The sequence below is a fragment of the Patagioenas fasciata genome, chromosome 2 (assembly GCF_037038585.1).
Source record: "Patagioenas fasciata isolate bPatFas1 chromosome 2, bPatFas1.hap1, whole genome shotgun sequence".
NCBI lineage: Eukaryota > Metazoa > Chordata > Aves > Columbiformes > Columbidae > Patagioenas > Patagioenas fasciata.
This window is the reverse complement of record NC_092521.1, coordinates 128,720,944-128,739,948: the sequence shown is the minus strand read 5'-3', so window position 1 is coordinate 128,739,948 and position 19,005 is coordinate 128,720,944. Positions and strand designations below refer to the sequence as shown.

The following is a 19,005-nucleotide window of genomic DNA, read 5'->3' as shown; positions in this document are numbered from 1 at the left end:
GGAAGGGGCTCCCACTGACACCAGGCACAGGGGGGTCGGGGAGCTCAGATGTCTCTGAAGGCTCCCAGCACCTCAGGTGGAACGGCACCAGAACAGGCACTGGCAGCCAGTAAGAGCCTGTGGAAATCGCTGGGAAGCAACAGCCTTACACTGGTCTACCCAGGCCAAGAAGTGATTTCAGATCCAGGTGCTGAGTTTTGCTTTTCTTCCTGAGGGGAATGAAAGGACTGGAGGAGAAATCAAAACTGCAAAGGAACATGAGAATAGAGTCAGTATCTGACTGAGAAGACCTTCTCCAACACGTAGCAGACTGAGGCAGGGAGAGTGTGAAGAAATGGGAAGCCTATTTCTGCCATCACACCATCCCCATCTAGACTGGGAACGGAGAAGGAAATAAAGGGCGTTCCCATTAAAAATGTAATTGAGCGAGACATAAATCAAGAGCCATTTCACTGGAGCGAATTAAGTTTGGCTGATGTGAACAGTGGGGAAGCGAAAACCTTTTGCTGGGTGCCTGAGGGAGGGGCGGAGAGGAGATAAGATATGATGTAGGTGATGAAAGGGATGCAGGAGGATAGAAATGTAAACAGGTTAGAGCTGGTACAACATTTCGCTCAGTCCTACTTTTCCCATTCCAGCAGCCTGGCAGTGTGCAACAGAACTGATGAAAGAGCCTGCAACAAAGAGAAGGAGACAACAGGACCACTTTTCAGTTATAAGCTTTTTCTTTTTTAGAATTCAAGCTTACACAGTTATCTATGCCCACTATATTCATAATTACATTTTAATATCTGCATACAAAAGCTATGTAAAAATTATTTTCTTCCCCCAAATATACAAATTTTCTCTTTAGATAGTTTAAAACATTTGTGATCACAGATTTTTTTAATATATTTTAGGCTGAAAAAATATTACCAATCTAGCATAACCTGTAACACTGTTTGCAAAAAAATACATCATCCAAGGTACTTTGTTTTTTACCATATGGTGTGATGTTTGCCTTACCCTCAGGGCATGAAACTGATATAAAAAAATAAACCAAATAAGCAAGCCCCACAAACCTCAGAGACAAAGTAAGAAGTCCTCCCAACCAGCTCCATAAAAACAAATAAACAACCCAAACCACCCTTCTCTTCAAAAAAATTATGAATGACTAATTTGATGTATTTATGAGCAAACTAAAACCAAAGAGTGCTAAAGAAAAGAGAAAAAGAATTTACAGTATGTCAGCTAGTTCATGCCCTGATACGATCTTTACCAACATTAAATGTGTAATTAAATAAAGTGTCTTTTAATGTTTTACATTGTGCTCAGTAATTTACATAAACTTAATCTACACCCGGGTGCTGATGTAGATTTACATTTGATTGTCTTGTGCATAAACAAGGTTAGCTTTTAAAGAAGGTAAACTGTGCAATGGACAGTCACAAACAACTTATTACCTGCACAATATTGCTTTTTGAAGGCGACATCAGTCAATGTGGATACACACAAATAATGCATACTCTTTGCATTTGCTAACATCTATACGACACACTAAAACTTTGTGATAAGGCCAAACCTTTTTTTTGTTTGTTTTTAATTTTAAAGCAAAAATATACCATAGTAAAAAAATGTGCTCACACCATTTTGAGTCTTTAAGTGGAAAATAAATCTCTATCACACTAGAATAAAATTCTCTCTATAAAATTTAAATACGGATCACTTCATCGCTATATCAAAAGGAAACGTCTGGCAATCATTTCCAGATGATCACAATAACAAGACACATTAAGAGGTTCTGTCACCCCTTCCTTTGTGAAAAGATACATGTTGAACACTTTCAATTGCCCTCACAGTGAGAGGAATCCATTCCATGGTTGTGGATTTTGATTCTGTCAGTGAAAAAGGTTTAGCCTTAGGAATGCTGGCTACATCTCAAAACCATAAGACTGATTTTTATAATTTATGATTCATGCAGCAAGAAGTCAATATGACACATACAGGTTAGAGTTCCATAGCATAAAAATACATCACTAGCAATGACATGCTCTGCTTGTGATCAACGGCCCTGTCTTGGCAGATTTCTGATATAAATGGTGTTTCTGGGCAGTTTTTTCCTCTTTCTGATGCCTGCCTCTGAAGAAGCAAGTAGTCTGCTCAAGGATGATTTTTGACCTAGGAGGTCTAACTCTAACATCTACATTTTGGCAGAATGTAAACAAATACATGTCTATATATGTCATTATAAATATTATAACTTAACTGAGATTACACATTAAATGAATATCTAAATGCACATGTTGCTCAGGGCAAAACCATGAATGGCGACAATCAGGAAGAATCTTCTATGTAAGACCCACACGTAGACCGCAAAGCAAACGTGAGAGTGAGGTGGCACCATCAGAAGCGAGACTCTAGGCGGCACTGGAAAGTGGACATTTGTTATTTCACTCAGAAGGCCAGCCACACAACAGAGGATGCTGATTGCAGTTCTGATGTCTGCCACTCGGATGGTCAATCCAGTGGCTCAATCCTACAACAGCTTGAGACCACTGATCTTGAAAAGCAAGTATGTCTTTGCAGAATTAAGGTCAGTATCCAGTGGTGAGAGTCTGCAAGAGCATCCTCATGGGATCTAGGTTTGCTCTCATGATCACATAAACCAGGAGTCATACTGAGGGAGTCGATGAAGTCATATAAAGTAAGACTGGTAGGAGATCAGAGGCCATTAGATGACAGTACATCAAATCTGTCAAACTAAGAGCTTAGTTTTAGTGTTCTACTGAGGAATACTACTAATCCCCCTCTGTCAATCTGTGCCAGGCTCCAACTTACTCTAAAAAGCTAGAAAAGTATGTTGACATATGTCCTTTCTGTGTAGAGCACCACTGGACCTGTCAAAGCTGGCCGCCTGATTTTAGGCACTTCAGTCCACCTGCAGTCACCTAAGAATGGAGCCCTGATGAAGCAAAACTCCAAACTCTATCACCACCTCGGGAAGTCAGGCTACTAGCTCGGATGCCAAATGCAGTGTGTGTGCATATCCATTTAGGCAGGCTGTTTTAAAACTTTGGAACTTGCCATGGTAGACCTGAGGGCCATGTTTCTATATGAGCAATTATTTTTACAGCAGCCGGTGTGAAAAGTGTTAATTCTCAGCACTGTCTCAATCTGCAGTTCTCTTCAGGGGGTTTAAAGTTCTATCATCTCTTACTGCTTCTCTAAGTTAATCCAGTAACTCTCACATTTTTATCTAACCTCTGGTCTTTATTTATTTTTGATTGATGCAGTCCTGACAATTCCAAGTGTTCAAAAGCCTCAGTAGTTATAAGTCACTGTTGGGTGGTGACTTCCCACTTAAATAATCAACAGTTAGGCTACTGATTTTCTTTATAGCCCAAAGGACAAGAATTGCTGACCTTAATGACAGACTGAACCTCTCAAGCAGCAGCACAACTCCAGGAACTGAAACACTGAAAAATACATGAAGCATCATGGACCTTGTAGTGAGATAATTGTGAATACTACTAGGACAAACATGATTTTTTTTTTCTCCTGGGTCTCATCTGCAGCACAGACAAAAGCTTGTATGCTAATTCAAGCTCACATTTAGCAAACAGGTGAGATATTTGCACTGGTGACAGAGCAGAGCTCCAAAAGACATGCACATTTCTCTTTTCTTTGCAAGCTACTGCGGGTATAAATGCAAGAAACAGATCAGCTGTTTTTTCTTTGCTTTCTCTGTATGCTGTCAGTTTGCTAGGAAGACATCCCCAAATCAGATGTCTAGCACTCTTTACTGACTATAGATGCTGCTCATCTGAGATTCTGCACAAGTATGTATGAGTCCATCACATTGTCTGGCCTCTGGTTCCAAAAAGCCAGAAAGTTTCTAACTCTTTGTCCCCAGGACATAGTGCTCTACAAGGAATGTGAATGGGGACTGAGGTTGTTAACAGATATGCTTTGAGATGGAGCAAACACAGCCTGCAACTGAGGTTCTTCAACTTCAGCAAACATTTAAGAACAAATTTCCAATGGTCTGTCTTACTTGCAATCTACAAAAAACCCCTAAACACCCCATTGTGTTTTATGTTCTCAGAAAATTATGGGTACAAAACCCATAAGTGATAACATCAGTGCTCACAACTTATCAGAGGTGCATAGGATATCAAAGAACAGGGAGAACAAGATTCCACATCCCTGAAAACACAGCCAATAGCACTCCAAATGCTTTCTCCGTGATGTAGGGAAAGAGGGGTAGAAAGTATTTAACCCCTGACACACACATGCTGTGTTTCACCTACAAGATGAGTTTTCCTGAGGATGATGTTTTCATGAGGGAATAAACACATAACACATAGTTTTAGATATGGGCCGTGAGCTTTGAAAATCAACACATCCACCCTCACAATGCCCACTGACTTGCCAGGCAAATACATCAATAAATAGCAGAGAAAGAAACTGGTACAAATGAATGCACAACGCAAAAGAATGTGGGGTATGAGGAAGTGTGAAACATCTGAATGAAGCCTCTGGTTCTGAGGAAGAACCAGAAGGATGCTTTTTATGTATCATACAAATTCAAAGAATGGTTTAATATCAAGTTTATAAAACCCAGTGACGACACCCCTGAATGCAGATGGATGACAGAGAGGAACCTCTACCTATAATGCCCTCATCACCGGACTCCCAACATTCCAGGACTGTGAGAATTGGCTTGCAGATTTCGGCACGAGGACATCCTGTCATTGCTCAGTTCAGTTCCTGCTAGTGCAGTTAGTGGAAACAATTAAGGGAATCAAGAGAGAATCTAGACAAACGAAAGATATACAGACACCAAGGAGGGAGAACCTAGCTGATCAACACACATACAGACACACATGCACAGGGAAGAGTGAGAGGAGAGAAAGAGGGAAGATAAAAAGATGGAAATATGTTTAAGACAACTGCTGAAGATTTGTAATTATATATATATAAAATTATATATATACGTGCATATAAACTTTATATATATATATATATATATAAAACAAAAGATTACTGCCAAGCAACGCTACTGTATTACTGGAATAAAGCTGTACAGTCTTGAGTGTCCTTAATAACGCTGTTTCTGTCCCATTTGAAGGTCACCCCATTTGGTTCATTCTCCTTGTCCTCATTCTGTGAGCATTCACTTCCCTGAATAACTCCAAGGAAAGCCTGCTATCCTGACAGAGAGCCTTCTCCTTCAAACCTCAGAAAAAGCAGACCTCTCCACTCTCTGGAAAAGCACCCCAGAAGATCAAATTCCCCTCCTTACTCCAACAGACCTTCTAGTGAAGTTACCTGGAGTTCAAATGCAGTGAGAATGGAAGGATCTTACTTTCTTATACACATGGAAAAAAAAAATGAGTCAGTCCCTTCTAACATTCTGCATTATTTTAAGTACTTGATTTATGAGGCACAGTTAAACTCTACCTGCTGGAACAATCTTCAGAAAATGATGGGATCATAATAATGATGAAGATCCTAGATCATAATGGTGATTGTTACAATAAAAACAACCATTAAGCCTAAAATGTCATGTCATGAATTAGTCACTTGTGACCTGCAAAACGAGGTAATACTAGACAGCATCGCCGGGGTCAAATCAACAATAGCTGGTTTAACTTGGAGGCCAATTTATTTTCTGCCACTTCGATTTCTCTCCCGTATTTTCCAAGCAACGATGTGTTTGAGCTGGTGACCACGCAAGTGCTGGTGAATGAGACTGGTCTGTTTGTATTTTCACTGCTAAGCTGTCAAAGCAATCACATCAAAGGACTGAAGAACAAATTGCAATAGTCACAATACCCGCATTAAAGGGATGTTTTCATCCATGTGTATACAGCTGCCCCCCAGCAACCCCAAACAAAAACCCAAACAAAAGCCCAACCCCGCCTCAGGAAACAGAAGAGACCAAAAGAAGAAGAACAAACAAAGGTGAGAAGAGCCGGGCAACGGGATGACATGACAGCCAGCAGTGCGACGGCGGGGTGTGGAGAAGCGCTCCAGTCTTTCTAATCCTCAAACACTTCCAGAAACAAGGGAGGGAAGAGTTCTGTGGGGCACTCCACCTTCATGTGCAGGAAGCGGCTGGCATGGCAGGCGCCGATCATTCGCAGGTCCGTCACTTTCATCAGCAGTTTTGGCCAAAAGTGTGCAACATGGTGTTTTCTGTAATTAATATAGTGTTCGAATGCCAGGAGGAAACCCTCTTGACACTTTTCTATCCTCTCAACGCAAACAAGGCCTGGGCGATCTGTAGATATAAAGAAGAATTATTGTTATTACTTACTGACTTTCAATGAATTCCTGATCATGAATCAGGAAAAACAGGATGATGCTGTTGTTAAGAAGGAAAGCATGGAGACCAAGAACATCTGGCTCTGCCACAAACAACTTTTTGGACCCTGGATATCTCATTTATCAGTACTAGCCCTGTTAAAGAGATAATACTTCCTTTCTCCATGCTTTGCCTGCTTTGCCCATTTAGAGTATAACTGTTTGGGAATCATTTCCTCACAGTGACTAGAGCAACAGATCCCTGATCTCAGCTAAGGCTTCTATCTGTATCTTACTGTGAAACAACTAATAAAGAACAACAAAATAAAATTCCTTGTCATATATCTAAATTACAGTTCTTTCCCATCTGTTTTTCTACATCGGACCAAGGCTTTGATCCAGCTTTGATCCACAGGTGAGCTGCAAGGGAGACTGTTATGGAGCACCAAGGAACAGCAAAGGCCAAAAGTTTGGTTGAGCATCTCAACAGGCACCCAGACGGGTGCTGGGAAAGCTCCTTTCACAAGTCACATTCTTCAGGAGACACTTCTGAACTGCCTTCTGAAACCCCTACTCATGTATCACTGTGTAGGGGACTAGAAAGAATTAAAAATGTTTTGACTGGGAAGGTCAAGTGCTGTGTTGTGATTAATGTGGAAACCTTTCTGCCCGCGAGTGCTTGTAAATCACTGTGTATTGTTGTTCAGTGCCCAGTCTTCAAAGTGGTCTTAAAACAAAATCTTGCCAAACCTGCCACTGCCCAAGAATGGAATTTCCTCTTTGTGCGGGCACAGGCAGTGGAAGCATATTTGAAAACACACTCGATCCGAGAGGGGAAGAAACTCTTTGGAAACCATGTGAAATGGTCTGTGCTGCTTCTGTATCACGCCACCGAGAGACCAGTAACAAATGGTCCCAGCGTGAGGAAACGGCACAGCTCTCACATGCCCGTTAGCAAGCAGAGCAGCTGTTAAGTAGGAAAACAAGAAGGCACGTCAAACTAAGCATAGGACACTGATGGAGATGTGCATGAATTGTGCTTCCCGCCCGGTGCATGACAGTGCCTAGGGGAAAAGGGAATTTATTGTAAGGACAACTGTTGCTAAATTACCAGTTTTTCATTCAAGGAAAATTGGCTCAGAATTAGATTTGCTTTCTTTCTGATGATCATCCCTGCCTCCTCCCTGAACACTGAACTGAGCCAGGTGTGTTACCAAAGCCACTTCTATGCCCATTGCTCTGAATACCCTGAATTTTTTCCTTAGTGCTTACTAAACTAGTTCTAAGCTGCACTGGGATTTAGAGGGAATTTCTCCACATTACCCTAGTCAGCACTACAAGCTCTAACACACTGTATTTCTTTTAAAAAGAGGCTTGTGACAAAGACTAAAGAGTTTAAAAGTGGTTGAGGTCCCAATATATTTCTGTTCTCACCTGATGACATGAGCAGAACAGCCTGAAGAAGGGCAACCTCGGTGTCATCCAGGTTAAATGAAGAAAGAGACATGCCCAGGTCAAAAATGGCATCAGACACTACGCCAAGACCCCCATTTTTCAGCTGGCCCCTTGTTACCGCCATCTCCCCATTTAGTGTTAAAGTCTCACTCTCGGGGTCATAACGAACTGCTGCTCGGAGGGACATTATCTCCATACAGCAGCCTTTCAGAAGGATGATCTGGTCTTCACATGGTAGCTGCAGAAATTATAAATGGTAAAGAAAAAGATGTGCTTTTCAAACTGAGTAGGTTTTACAATTACAATAAATCCACGAGCATGAAGTTGCAGTTCACACCCCAGGATGCTACCTCGCGTGGTACAGCTGCCCTCCAAACACACTGCTGAACAACTAGTTCCAGTGCAACGCAGAAACCTCCAAGACTCGCATTCCTGCTGCCAGAAACTGCTGGCAGGATAACATCCCACACACCCTTGGGAAACCTAGTGATGACACAGTGCTAGGCAAGTGGTCCTGGGCAAGATACTCAAAGCAAACCAAGCTGGTTCAGATCTGAAGTTACCCAACTTGCAGAGGTGCTGCTCTCTGTGGGACTGTTCAGGTTGTGGGAGCATTACAAAATTAAGTTCAATAAGCCTGAAGAACGTAGCTTTCCGTTTTGCAGAGCATTTCACAAAGTGTGAAGGGTGAAGCAGACCTGTCAGTTGCCAGGTTGGTGGTAACACATACTATTGGTTTTGTCTCCCATCAGGGGTGGATCTAACTGAGATGGCTGAAGCGGTCACTGTTCTCAGCTGTTCACCCTTCTCTCTTCTACCTCTGGGCTCCTTCATCTTACAACTTAGTATAGCAGAATAAACTATAATTGGGGCTGGTACAGAGCTCAGCCATCCCAGTTAAACTCACTTCCAGTCATACTTATTTCTTATCTGACCAGAGGAAAAGACAGACATTTGGGATGACTGTAAGAGCGGATTGCTTTTTAAACAAAAAGAGTGAAATAATTTTTTTTATCCAGAAGAGACATCTCAATCAGTGGGACATGTACTCTTAATTCTTAGGGTCTGTTTAAACAACAGAGAACTTATTAAGCTATATTTAGCCTAGTAAGGCTGATCTCCCCAGGCTCTCTGCATTATTTCTGGACAGAGAGAAAATCAGTGGTACAGCTCCAGCTTTTATGCTGGTGCGTAAGGCATGATCTTCAGGGTATGTGTCTAGACTTGTCTTTTCCACAACATTAAAAAAAAGGTAAGTTGACTGCATTTGTGGAGGTAGGTTCTGTATTTATAAAGTGTCAGCAGGATGCTGGAAAAATGTGTTCTGTTAAGCATGTCTTTATGTTTACATAGGAATTCAATGATAGCAAAAAGTACCAAGACTATTTTGAGACTGTCACTAAATGAACAGCGAAGGGACACGTATACGAAAAAGCAACTCATTTCTACTTGGATTGACAGAGGGCAAAAATCCATCCATTTCTGATTCATATAAAGTTATTGTATTTACCTGATCTGAAATTCAAATTGAAAAAAAATCAAACCACCAATTCTAGGTTTACATGGCAACTGTGTGCTCGCCAAGTAAGTACCTTGATTTGGTGTAAAATGATGTAGAGTGAATGCCAGACAGTTACCTAATGCAAACAGAAAGCAGATGCCTGTTAGAGTTTTAAGCACAGAGCCAGCCCCAGTCAGAAAAAGGATTTGAATCACGCAGCTATTTTTCCAGCAGTGCCAACTTCAGGTGTAAACTGTTTGATAGACAAGAAAAATGACTCATCCTTTTCAGGGCAAATTATTTTCTCTGCAGATTGCATTCAGCTCAGCAGCAGCGTAGGGAAGGCTGCAGAGGCAAATGACACTATTTGGCAGCTGAGACTGAAGTAGGGAAAGAAACAGAGTAAGAAATAAAACTAAAATTTTAAAATAAATAAATAAATGTGTGAGAGCAACCACAAAGAGATATCAGAAGAGGTAACTGTAGAGAAAAAAGGGACATGAAAGAGTGGGAGAAGGGAGAAAGGAGAAGAAAAGAAAAATTAAGAAAAAAAGACTAAGTAGAAGGAAGAATGGTGGAAAAGAAACAGACCAATAGCATTTGGGAAGATATTTTGTGACTCTTCAGCTCTTTTATTAATGAGCCACTAAACCAATGAGAATTTTTCTTCCTACTTGAACATTCTTAAAACTTCTTCATGGTAGTGGTGATCTGACTACGCTTGTCCTTCACCTGCTTTCCTAATTCTGAAAGACACACAGGACATCTGTTGCATAGATGGCAAGCCTCCAGTCTTATCTGCCAGTAGCAGCAGTTACCAAAACCAGGGGGCTTGAAGGTCAGTTCTGCTCCCAGCTACACAGGTTTTGATGTTCCCTACGCCTATCACTTGGGTGTTGCTACCAGTGCACCTTCCAAGAGTGGGGTCAACACACGTGACTGATCTGCCACATGTTGTCCTTTCCTTCTCTCTCCACAGGGACAAAAAGCATAAGGCAGGAACCTGAGGTGCCCACCTCAGCAGCACATACTGGCAGCCACCGCAGGTGTCACACGGCACCGTGCAGTTGAGCTGAGCTGGGCTACCTAGGAGAGTATTTATAATACAGAGCCTTACCCGACATGGAGCCACTGATGCCTGTGACACCTAAACTCACATCACTCTGATTAGGTGCTCCTCAACCTTCATTTTCTAAGCAGAAGTAAATGAGTTTTTCTTACATTTCGGTTAGTCTGGGATTAGATTCTTGCTTTGAGGCACTGGCCAGTGGATGTACAGGAACTGAGCTGGGCTCTTCCACTGCTTTGCTGGCTTGTGCATGTGCCCAAAAAAGAGACAAAGAAGCAAAAGGGGCTGTGGATATGTAACGAGGCCCTGCCTGTCCTTCATATTTACTACACTCTCCGCTTGAGCCTCTGTGGAAATCAAGACTGGGATAATGTTTAAATGCTTTGCAGGTCCTATGGGAGAAAGCAGGACTCCTTTCCATAAACAAACCCACAGCCCACACAGTGTTGCTTCTAAGAAAAATATATGGGTTAAAAACACAAATTAAATAAATTAACATGATGATACCCCATCAAAAAGGAGAAAACATTTATAATTTTCTTTTTACTACTACAGGAGCTATTCTATATGAGAGCTCAGAAGACAGCTGTCCTGTTTCTTTGCATTCACAAGGAGCTGTGTCTCACTCTGCCATCAGACTTTGCTCTGCACAGGTGTCAGGCTTACACAGTGGCTCAGCTGTAAACAAAACCAGTCCTAGCTGAGCTGTGTAACCTACAGAGGTCACACACAATGATGCCTTGAGGTCTTCATCGGTGCTTCCTGCCCAGCTCTGACACAAGTGGACCCATGGTAGCCAGGAGGGGTAGAGGATGTCAGACGGGCACTGCAGTCTGTGTGTGACTGGCAAAGCTTTCTAAACTAAAAAGTCCACCTTGGTATGTCGCTGCAGCTTCCCACCAACAAATGCCAAATCCAAGGAGACAGATTTCCTCAGACACTGAATGCTGCATGGGCCTCTGGATCTATGGACACATTCCTTGTATTTTAAAATCTTCATGCTTGGCCGCTATTTCATGCTTTCTTGGCTGATGGAGCCAATGCTGAGGTTAGCCAGGGAAAGCTATTTACACTGTGCCAACTATTAGTATTTACCTCTTCTTGTTCTGTAGGCACCAGAGGACATAAATAGCTCTCCTTGACATATTTTAAAGAAAAGCTGCCAGCCACAGAAGAGTAAAATGCTATGGCTGCCTTAAACTTCCTTCCTGACTGCTGTTCAGTTACTAGGAGGAAAACTGTTCCCAAGTCAGGGAGCCCAGTGAACCCACTGACCATGGTCACTCCTGTTTTGAATGTCATTCACTTGGCATTTCACTAGCAGAGTCAAGCGTTGCTCTGCAGCGTGGGCGAGCAGGCAGGCATCCTTCCATGGCCAGATTGGGGATATTTCCAGAATAAAAATCCTGTGGTTGTGGATCCTAAGGGACTGACAAGAGTTAAAATGACTAAGATTATTAAGACTGAAATATTATTCCAGGCTGTGGCCCTGATAACATTTCTTAAATTAGGAAAAAAAATCATCACCCATTGCACCTGGTCCCTTAAAAAAATGATACCCCAGTGTAAATGAGACCAGCCTAGGGCCTCTGTTATTCCTTATGTGCAACCAACTCTACTTATTGTACATTTTACATGTGAGTATCTACCTGGAATGACAACCCATTACTTCTACAGACTCTTTTAAGCACAACCTCCCTGTTCAGGAAAAGAACGTCCAGAGAACACAATGAGGTCATTCCTGGATAGGAATGTTTTCTTTGAATTTGAAGAATTTGTTAGTGCATAGACCCAACTCCACAATACTGTACCTGCCAAGGAGCCAGAAAGCACAGAGGGAACTGTGTGCTGGAAGATCTCATTAAACGTATCAAAGATGCTTCTAGACAGTCTCTTTTTGCTCACTTGCTTTGCTCAAGGCCACCTCTAAAGACACATTCAAGTCCCTAATGAACCATGATGACTTCTAGATGAACAAAATCAGGATTTCAGTAATCACAGGAAAAAGAAAACATAACAAGCCAGATGATTCTAGTCTCATCTATTCTGAGTCTCTTTTTGATTTTTCTGGTTTTAAACATAGTGAATTTTTTAGTCCCATGCCAAGACTATTTTGAATAGTTTTTAACAACAGGCATAAAAATGAGGAGTGCAAGGAAGTCTTCTTACCTCACAAAACATAGGCAACTTTTTGGCAAAATCCACCACTCTTGTAATCGCTGGTGTGATAATTTTTGTAAACTGGCTGAAGGCTTCTAAATCCACTTTCCCACCTTCTGGGGCATTAACTATTGGTGCCTGTCCAATGTCTTCTGGCTAAAGATATAAAGAAATATATTTAAAGGAACAATCTCTCTTAGAGCAAGTATTTTATACTCTAAAATTCTCACTTGGTGACAGAAGATATGCTAAAATAACACTATTGATTTCATAAGTAATGGCCATTATGCCACAAAATGTCAATTTGCTTGTGAGGCATTTGTGAAAGACGTAACTGCACAGAGAAATGGGTGACTGCCATGCTGCTACCCGTCCTGTGTGGGCAGCTGCATCTTTGTGCACATGCAGTTTCTTCCTTGTGCCTGGATCTAAATATTTTGTGGGCATAGCTTAAAAATATAGGCATGTTCCTGTTTCTTACAGGTGATGAGAACTCTCTGGTTTCTCTAAAAGCAACGGAGCTAAGGTGACTTGTTGCCCCCAAGAAGATGCTCAGAGCTTTGCAGAATTCGGCTCTTTCACCTACTCAAAGTTCTGAAATCCTCCCCAGAACAGATTGCCTGGTATCACTGAGCTCCAGGAAACAGTCAAGGCCTGTTTCCAAAACTAGGCTAAAACAACTCACGACTAAGACTGGGCTAATACAAAGATAGTCTGGATAAAGTGACTAGAATTTGAACTCGTCTGGGTAAAGTTTTGGTTGAAAATCACCTTCTGCATGACTTCAGCCCCAGGCTTCTCCGAAAGAAAAGAAAAGATATTTTGAGGATTTCAGTAGGAATATGCAAATAAATAGTTTCAAGCAGAATCTGTGATAAGTGGTTTCTATTCCAACTACATTTTAACTTGTTCACCTGATTCTATGACAGCTTGTCAATGTTACCATGTATTTTAAAAACAGACACAGCAAAGCCGTTCTGTTTGCTGAGTGCGGTTGTAAAAGACCTGCCAACAACCATGCAGAGGTTTCATTTTGTTCACATTAGAGAGTCAAAAACTGGATAAGACACAGAGAAGGAGGCCTTTAAAACTGATGGACTTCATGACATTTATATAAGGGCACTTAAGACGGAGAGATGCTGAAAATGGTGTCAATAATAAAAACTTGTGCTTGCCAGTTTTTTAAAGCAACACATCACAAAAGATCCTTCCACAGCTCTGTCACCAATCTGAATCCAAATCTAACTTCTTTCAAGAAAACACTCAGCAACACATTAATGAAGGAAGCACCAATTGTAAAGGAACAATGAAGAGGACTGGGCTCAATTATCTGATGGTTCCTACTAAAAAACTCAAATAATCCCAGTTCTAGGCTCCCTCCCTCCCTGAATCTTGGCAAACTAAACCACATTGTCTGTGTGCTCATGATAAACAACCTTCAGCACTTCCAAGCAAGAAGACCAAGTGCTTAAAACCACGCACAACATTGTTATGGAGAAAAAGAGAGAACACAGGCTTTCTTGGGAAATTCAAAAGAAGTCGGGATCGCTAGATAAAGCTAACATGCTCCAGAGAGCCCCTGCCACATAACTCACCTCAATAGGAAAAGAGGTCCAGACCCCAAGGAGCTCCAGACTTCAAGGAGCTCCTGCTGCTGAAGAACCAGCCTCTGCTGCCTGAGCACTGACCCACAGCTCCTGGGGCATGTGGTCAGCTCCTCTTGCTCCTCAACAGCTTCTGGCAGGGGCTTCCAAAGCCCCCCACCTGGGGATGGCAGGCCACCCTAGACCTTGCCTTCTGTACTTGCTGTGAGGTGTCAGTGAGCTCCCAACACTTACCTCAAAAACACTGAGTTTCAGTGTGTGAGCACTGCAAAGAACCAGGGGGCATCAAGAGCTGCACTGACAGCAGTTTGTTCTGGCCTACAAGCCAGCTGTGGAAGTCACAGCTGGCTTCTGAACTCCCCATTGCAGCTGCCAGCCCTGCCTCTGCCCATCCCTCCTCTCTCCCAGTAGCCCTGCCATTACACCACCTCCTGCCCTGCCGTTGGGGACCGATTGCTGGAGGCGCCCCTCTGCTGTGACTGTCTCCAGAGCCTGAAGTCCCTCAATGACCACATTTTACGTGGCTCAGTCCCCACCAGCTTTCTACAAGCATCCTCATTCCCAGTCCTAACCTCAAGCAGCCCATGCTTTAATCCCAAAACAGGTGATACCCAAAGAACAGCACTCCTGTCTAAGCCACCAAACGCACTATTGCAGCTGCTTCTTGATCTGCTAAAACCAGTGCTGCAAACCTTCCTGTGCAGCACTGCTGGAAAGTGCTCTGCTGCTTCTTGCCAGCCATCCCTGGCTGTGGTTTCCTGACCGCATGCTACTACAAACACACGGCCATTCATATAGAAATTTAAACGGTGCCACTGGAATTAACAGAACATTATAAAAGGGATTGGTTGGTTTGAATATATAATTTCTCTCAGCAATTTAACAGTGGGTCGAGATTCCCATGGTGAATTAGGCAGCAGGAGCCTAGGCTTGCAAAAAGATGAGTGTTCTCTATCTGATTTGTTATACACATAGTGTTAAAGACCTTTGTGTGTTCCGGACACGCAGCCTATAATCCTTCTTTTGTGCTGTATCAGTATTCTGTATTCTGCACTTATTTCCTTTAAAAATCGATTTAGAAAAATCAAATAAATCCTTCTCTAAGGCTGAGCATCACAAATCACCATTTATTTTCTGATCCTTGGTTATAGGCTGAAAACTTAAGCTGTCTTGTAGTCGGCAAACCCAATGCTATAGTGTATGTATCATCTTGCTTTCATTGAAATACACTTTTCCTTGCCAAATTTCTTTCAATTAATGTGTTTACTTTGGAATAAGAAAACAAAACCCAGGAGTTATTAATAAAAAATATCAGCTTTCACCTAAAACTTTACATTGTTTTAACACTTACAATATGTTGTATGCTAGTCCCTAATAAAGACAACTATCCTTAGATACAATATATATAAAAAGGTATGGTATGCATTATAGGCTGCTACTGCTGTTAATCAGGAATGAAATAATTTTTCTACTTTTTCTAATCATAGCACATTAAAATTATCCAGCTGGGTAAGCCTTAACTCAGCAACATGCTGTTTATCTTTTGAAACACATAGTCTGATCAAACACTGAGCTTCAGGAAAGAATAAGCAAGTAGTAATTATAAAAATAATTGTTTTTTCGTACATGTCAATACACAGGCAGACAGACCGTCTTTAGGGTTGCAATGTTGGGAAGGAACTTCAGAAGAAAGAAAGGGACCTGGCTCCAAGAGCAGTGTAAAAGGCTACAGTCCTTACCAGAAATTTCCTTTTCTGCTTCCAGTGGCTTCCCTGTGCATTGGTGGCCACATGTGCTTCAGTAACAACTTTGATGAGCTCCCACTCCCCATCCGTTGGCTCTGGTTTGTGCCCAATGGTTTTCTGCAGCTCTTCCCGACGTCTCTTCTCTCGATTTTCTTCTATCAGCTTCCTCTTTGCCAACCGCTTACTGTCATCCAACACCACTAGCAGGGGAAAAAGCACACAAAAATGGTAGGAAGCTCTTTAAGGTTGACTAAACTTTGGTATTTTCTATGCCTGAGGTACTAACTGATTACCAACACCTTAGATAATCAGGAAAGAAGCACTTTGGTAAGACCCACAGTTGACATATTTCTCTTATTTCTGTCTCCAACCTTCATTTTCTCAGAAGCCTGGATTGCAAAGAATGACTTACTCTTCTGGTAAAGTGATGGATACTACTGCTGCCTTCAGTGGTTTATTCTACCATAAAAGCTTTGTGAGGACTCAGACAAAGCAGTGCTCTAATGCACTTGATGTAACCTATGTTGGGTAAGATGCACTTCTGTTTTCTTTACAGCAGTACCAGCATGCTCACTGCTCTGAATTCTGTAGAACATGTTCTGGTAAGCTAGCAGAAGATGGATTTAAGAAAGTGAGAGTGCTCATTGACAGGAGGTTCAATTACCTGTTGCATGATGTGCTTAGAAACAGTCTGCCTTAGGCTCTTTCTGTAAGTCCTACCAATGGTGCCATTCTGTAGCATTCCCCTGGAGTCCTGCTACTTCCAGTGATGCCAGACAGCCCTCAGGCCCCTGACCACCACAGAAGGTTTTAACCTGCTTTCCATACAACCATGCATAGGACATTTAAACAGGCTGGCCTGCTTTAGCAGAGGGGGATCATTCTGATCCACAACTGGTTGTGGGCAGGTAGAAGCACCCAAAGCCCTGATTGCAGGCTTCTGTCCACACATGCTAACTCAAAGGTAGGAGAAACCCTTCTCGAGCTGGGGGACAGCTGGCCTGTGTAGCCTGCTCAGTGACAGCTCCTTTGGTAGGTACGTAGGTGCAGCCCACAAAGGCCATAGTGGCTCTGTGGTGATGGTACCTGCTGGTCAGAACTGGGGTTTGGAGAAACTTCTCACTCTGCACAGCTGCTGCCTGGCTGATGCCCACTGCTGCCTGCTGTGCCAGACTGGGCTGGGTGCGAACTGGTGACCCAGGGTTATCCAGCCCCTCTCCTGAAGGTCTATCTGGCTAAAATGAAATGGTGTCACTCCTTCTATTTCCCTCTAGAGCAAGGGTGTCAAACTCATTTTCACCAGTGGACACATCAGCCTTGCGGTGGCCTTCAAAGGGATGAATGTAATTTTAGGACTGTATGAATGCAGGAGAATTTAAATATATACGGTCCCAACATTACATTCAGCCCTTTGAAGGCAACTGCGAAGCTGATGCAGCCTCTGGTGAAAATGAGTCTGACAACCCTGCTCTAGACAGAAGGTACTTTTAAACTTTACATTAACAATGAAAAATACGAAGTTAGAATATTTTTCTGTTGTCTATCAGGCCTGTTTTCCTGTTATTTCTTCTGCAGAGGATTATGTCGCCCACAACCATTAACATTAATGCACTGGGGAATTTATGTGACTTTCTCCTGTTTGCACTAATTGAAGTTATCAGTGTAAATCCCTGTGAAATGGCAGGAAAAGAAGATCCCTAAGAGTTAATCTTACAGCCATATTTTCTAGTTCCTTAGAATAAGTGTTGAATTCTTTGCAGCAGATAACTTCTTCAGGGCTAAAAATAAAACAAACAACTGCAGGATGACTCATACAACGACATTCAATTTCACATCCTCCAGAATTTTCTAAACAAGTTGTTTTTTTCTCAAGCAAAGTGTCCATCCAGATGCATCTCTCCCTCCTTTCCTGCAAAGCGAGAACATTCCTACTGTTACTTAGCCTGGTAAGGCCAGGAAAAGGTGCAGTCTAGTGAAGGATAAACAAAAAATGACAGCCCTATGAAAGTGGTTTGATGCAATGAGCATAATTCCCTGGTACAAGTTATTTAAAAAGTGCTGGCAGTTTTGTTCTACTTTACCGATCTTCACAAGAAAGACATCAAGGTGCTGGAGAGAGTACAGAGAAGGGCAACAAGGCTGGTGAGGGGCCTGGAGCACAAGTCTGATGAGGAGCGGCTGAGGGAACTGGGGCTGTTCAGCCTGGGGGAAAGGAGGCTGAGGGGAGACCTTATCGCTGTCTACAACTACCTGAGAGCAGGTTATAGCATGGAGGGTGTTGGTCTCTTCTCCTGAGTAACAAGTGATAGGACAAGAGAAAATGGCCTCAAGTTGCACCAAGGGAACTTTAGATTGGATATTAGGAAAAACTTCTTCACCGAAAGAGTTGTCAGGCATTGGAACAGGCTGCCCAGGGAAGTGGTGGAGTTGCCATCCCTGGGGGTATTTAAAAGATGTGTAGATGTGGTGCTTAGTGACATGGTTTAGTGCTGGACTTGGCAGTTTTAGGCTAATGGGTGGACTTGATGACCTTAAAGGCCTTTTCCAATCTAAACAATTCTATGACTCACTAGTCAACATACTTTAAGCAAACACACACTTAAAAAAAAAAAAAAAAGGAAAGAAAAAAACCCAGAAAAATATACTTACAATCTGTTGCCATGCCAACAAAGATACATTTTTTGAAGCGACATTCCTGGCACTGATTTCTTGTTACTTTGTCTATCACACATTTTCCTTCATATTTACAGGAATAGGTTGGATGGAGGTTTTTCTGAATGGTTCTTCTAAAAAACCCCTAAGTGCAATAAATAAACACATTGAAAAGCATTAGCACTGTGCAATTTTTTTCAAATTGAGAGCCATTTTGGTTTGGTAGGAATGTACCTAAGTATGCAAGATAACATACTTCATGCCATGAAAACTCTCAAAGAAGAAAAGAACAAACCAGCTTTATAGTGTATGGCATTTATTTTCTTAGTTTCATGAAACATTTCCTCCTTAAAACCTGAAAACACATTGACATCTTTGGTAAGTAAAAGAATAAGTAATGCTGTCTTGAGGGATAAATATTGTCTACGTGTCTTCTTGAAGTCTTGTGTTTCTGTGTGTTAACTTTTTTTTTGTATTTGAACTAGAGCTTATTTTGAGCCCTTTTCTAAATATTAAGAGGCATATACATAC

The 19,005-nt window shown here is 42.0% G+C and overlaps 1 protein-coding gene across 10 annotated transcripts in view; it reads right to left on the bottom strand.

Moving 5' to 3' along the window:
- Window positions 1–703: 703 nt before the first annotated feature.
- Window positions 704–19,005, bottom strand: part of THRB (thyroid hormone receptor beta) — a 175,881-nt gene continuing 157,579 nt past the window's right edge. For 9 of the 10 annotated variants that reach the window (XM_071804949.1, XM_071804948.1, XM_065832262.2 and 6 more), the window contains 5 exons: window positions 18,472–18,619; window positions 15,817–16,022; window positions 12,483–12,629; window positions 7,723–7,981; window positions 704–6,265 (listed from right to left, as the gene is read on the bottom strand). In XM_071804949.1, the coding sequence (XP_071661050.1) occupies window positions 6,024–6,265; window positions 7,723–7,981; window positions 12,483–12,629; window positions 15,817–16,022; window positions 18,472–18,619 (1,002 nt within the window). In that variant the 3' untranslated portion in view covers window positions 704–6,023. The remainder of the gene's footprint in view (window positions 6,266–7,722; window positions 7,982–12,482; window positions 12,630–15,816; window positions 16,023–18,471; window positions 18,620–19,005) is intronic. The other variant, XM_071804945.1, reaches the window with a different exon arrangement.